The sequence below is a fragment of the Pistacia vera genome, unplaced genomic scaffold (assembly GCF_008641045.1).
Source record: "Pistacia vera cultivar Batoury unplaced genomic scaffold, PisVer_v2 Contig303, whole genome shotgun sequence".
NCBI lineage: Eukaryota > Viridiplantae > Streptophyta > Magnoliopsida > Sapindales > Anacardiaceae > Pistacia > Pistacia vera.
The window spans coordinates 209,533-211,944 of NW_022196117.1; the positions used below are offsets into that span (position 1 = coordinate 209,533).

The 2,412-nt window shown below is 39.6% G+C and overlaps 1 protein-coding gene across 1 annotated transcript; it reads left to right on the plus strand.

Moving 5' to 3' along the window:
• Positions 1-475: 475 nt before the first annotated feature.
• LOC116135799 (7-deoxyloganetic acid glucosyltransferase-like) lies at positions 476-1,434 on the plus strand. The gene is made up of 2 exons (XM_031421518.1): positions 476-1,156; positions 1,270-1,434. The coding sequence occupies exons 1-2, from the start codon at positions 651-653 to the stop codon at positions 1,271-1,273; spliced, it is 510 nt and encodes a 169-aa protein (XP_031277378.1). The 5' UTR covers positions 476-650; the 3' UTR covers positions 1,274-1,434.
• Positions 1,435-2,412: the final 978 nt, after the last annotated feature.

Sequence of the window (2,412 nt, forward strand, 5' to 3'; positions counted from 1 at the left end):
CCTTGGAGGAGGGCCCAGTGGAGGGAGCGAGCCCTCCTCCTTAGGCTTAGTCCGGTTTTGGGACCAGGCTTGCTAGGACTGGGTTTTTGGATTAGGTTTTTGGACGCGGTCCCAAATGCCAAATGACTTACAATCTTTCTAATTTTTTCTTTAAAATCATGAGTTTAGACTAGTTTACGCATACTGAATTAAGCATTCTATAAACCTAATATTTCAAGTAAATCATAAATATGATAAATAATCTTAAAGTAGTTTGAATCCGGAGAGCCAATAAAAAGAAACATTCGTAATCACCATACTATCATATTAAGTGTCTTTTGAACAATAATACTCCTTTTTGAATTTAGTGGTCATAAATTAATTATAGAATTGGAAATTGATGAACTTACGTTATCTTCTCGTTGGTCAAAAGTTCTGGAAGGGAAAATAAAAAACTAATTGATAGTGTTAATTTAATCGCAAATTGCAAATCTTCACTTCATGTGAAGTTGCATGATTATTGCATCGAGCTTCCAACTTGTCTTATTTTTTATTCAGTTCTGTTTTTCTTTTACAGAAAATTTAAAAATCTCTCGTCGCCATTCAACCATTTTCTTGTCCCTGAAACACAGTTTCCACTCCCCGAAAAGCTCCTCACAACCGTCGCAACAATGGAGCAAACATACGTTCCTCACGTGCTCTTCTTGCCGTTCCCAGCCCAGGGCCACATCAAGCCCATGCTGAATCTAGCCGAGCTTCTTAGCCATGAGGGTTTTCAAGTCACCTTCGTAAACTCAGATCACAATCATGACCGTCTACTACACAACATTGACATATCCTCCTTCTATAATCGCTTCCCTAAATTTCAGTTCAGGTCTATCCCTGATGGTCTAACGCCCGATCACCCACGTTTCGGTCTATACTTTATAGATTTGTTTTGCTCCACTAGGGCTGTGTCCAAGCCGGCGTTCCGTGAGTTGTTGATTTCACTTAAAGAGGAGAAAGGGCCGTTCCAACTCCCCAGCTGCATAATCGCCGATGGTATTATGTGTTTTGCCATTGATGTTGCAGAAGAGTTTGAAATTCCTACTATTACTTTTCGAACTTTCAGTGCTCATTGCGTGGACTTACTTTCATCTTTCCAAGCTTATTGCAGAAGGGGAAGTTCCATTTCCAGGTGAGGGCTAATTTTTTTTGCCAAAATTAAAGCTCGACTAGTCTACCCTGATACCATTTGGGAATCCTACTATATAAGTTAACTGAAATTCTAATTTTCTGAATTAATTGCAGATGAAAACCTTGAGAAGCCCATTTCATGCATTCCTGGGCTAGAAAATGTTCTTCGCCGTAGAGATCTTCCAGGGATTTGTAGATTCGAAAAGGCCGATGACCCTGTTTTGCAGTTCTTTGTTAAAGAAACCTCTGCGTGTACTCGAGCTTCCGGTCTTATACTTAACACCTTAATGAAATTGAAGCTCCTATGATAACTAGACTAGGTTCTTTTTTCAACAAAATTTATCCCATTGGTCCCCCTACATGCTTTGAAGTCACGTATCAATGACAACTCCTCTCTTCAACTTCATCCAACGGTATTTGTGGAAAGAGGACAAAAAATGTTTGAAGTGCTTGATTCTCACCGTCATATCTGTATATATGTAGTTTGGGAGTCGTGATAGACCTCACTCGGGAACAAATCTTGGAGTTCTGGCATGGCTTAATTAACTGTGGAAAATCTTTCTTATGGGTCTAAGATCCGACCTGATTGTTGGAGATGCCGTTTTGGTCATTTGCTGATGAAGCTGGAAAGGGAGACCAAGGAAAGAGGGTTAATAGTTAGTTGGGCTCCCCAAGAGCACGTCTTGTTGCACCCGCCATTGGTGGGTTTTTAACCCACAGTGGATGGAACTCGACGTTAGAGAGTATTGTTGCTGGAGTCTATGATTTGTGGCCAAAAGTAGCTGACCAACAGGTTACAGATAGGTGTGTAAGTGATTGTTGGAAAATTGGATTTGATATGAAGGACATTGTGATGATCGATGGTTGAGAAATTAGTTAGAGAACTGATGGATAATAGGAGAGACCAGTTCATGGCATCATCTGATAAACTTTCAAGGTTGGCTTGTGATAGTATTAAGGAAGCGGGTGTCCCTTGTATCAACTTAGAAAAGCTGATTCAGGATATCAAATCAATGAGCTCTTAGCCACAGTGTAATGTTATATACCATTTGATTTTTAGCTAACTATTCAAGTTTTTTGTGTGATGTAAGAACAATCTGCTCCGAAACTGTGCTTACTTGAATGCTGTCATTTTCTGATGAATATAATGCTATACATGTCACTCTACTTTAAAACGGCAACTTAATTTCTTCAATTACACTGCTTTGACAAACAAGAAAACTGATGAATTACATTGCATTGCGACGTATGCCGCTT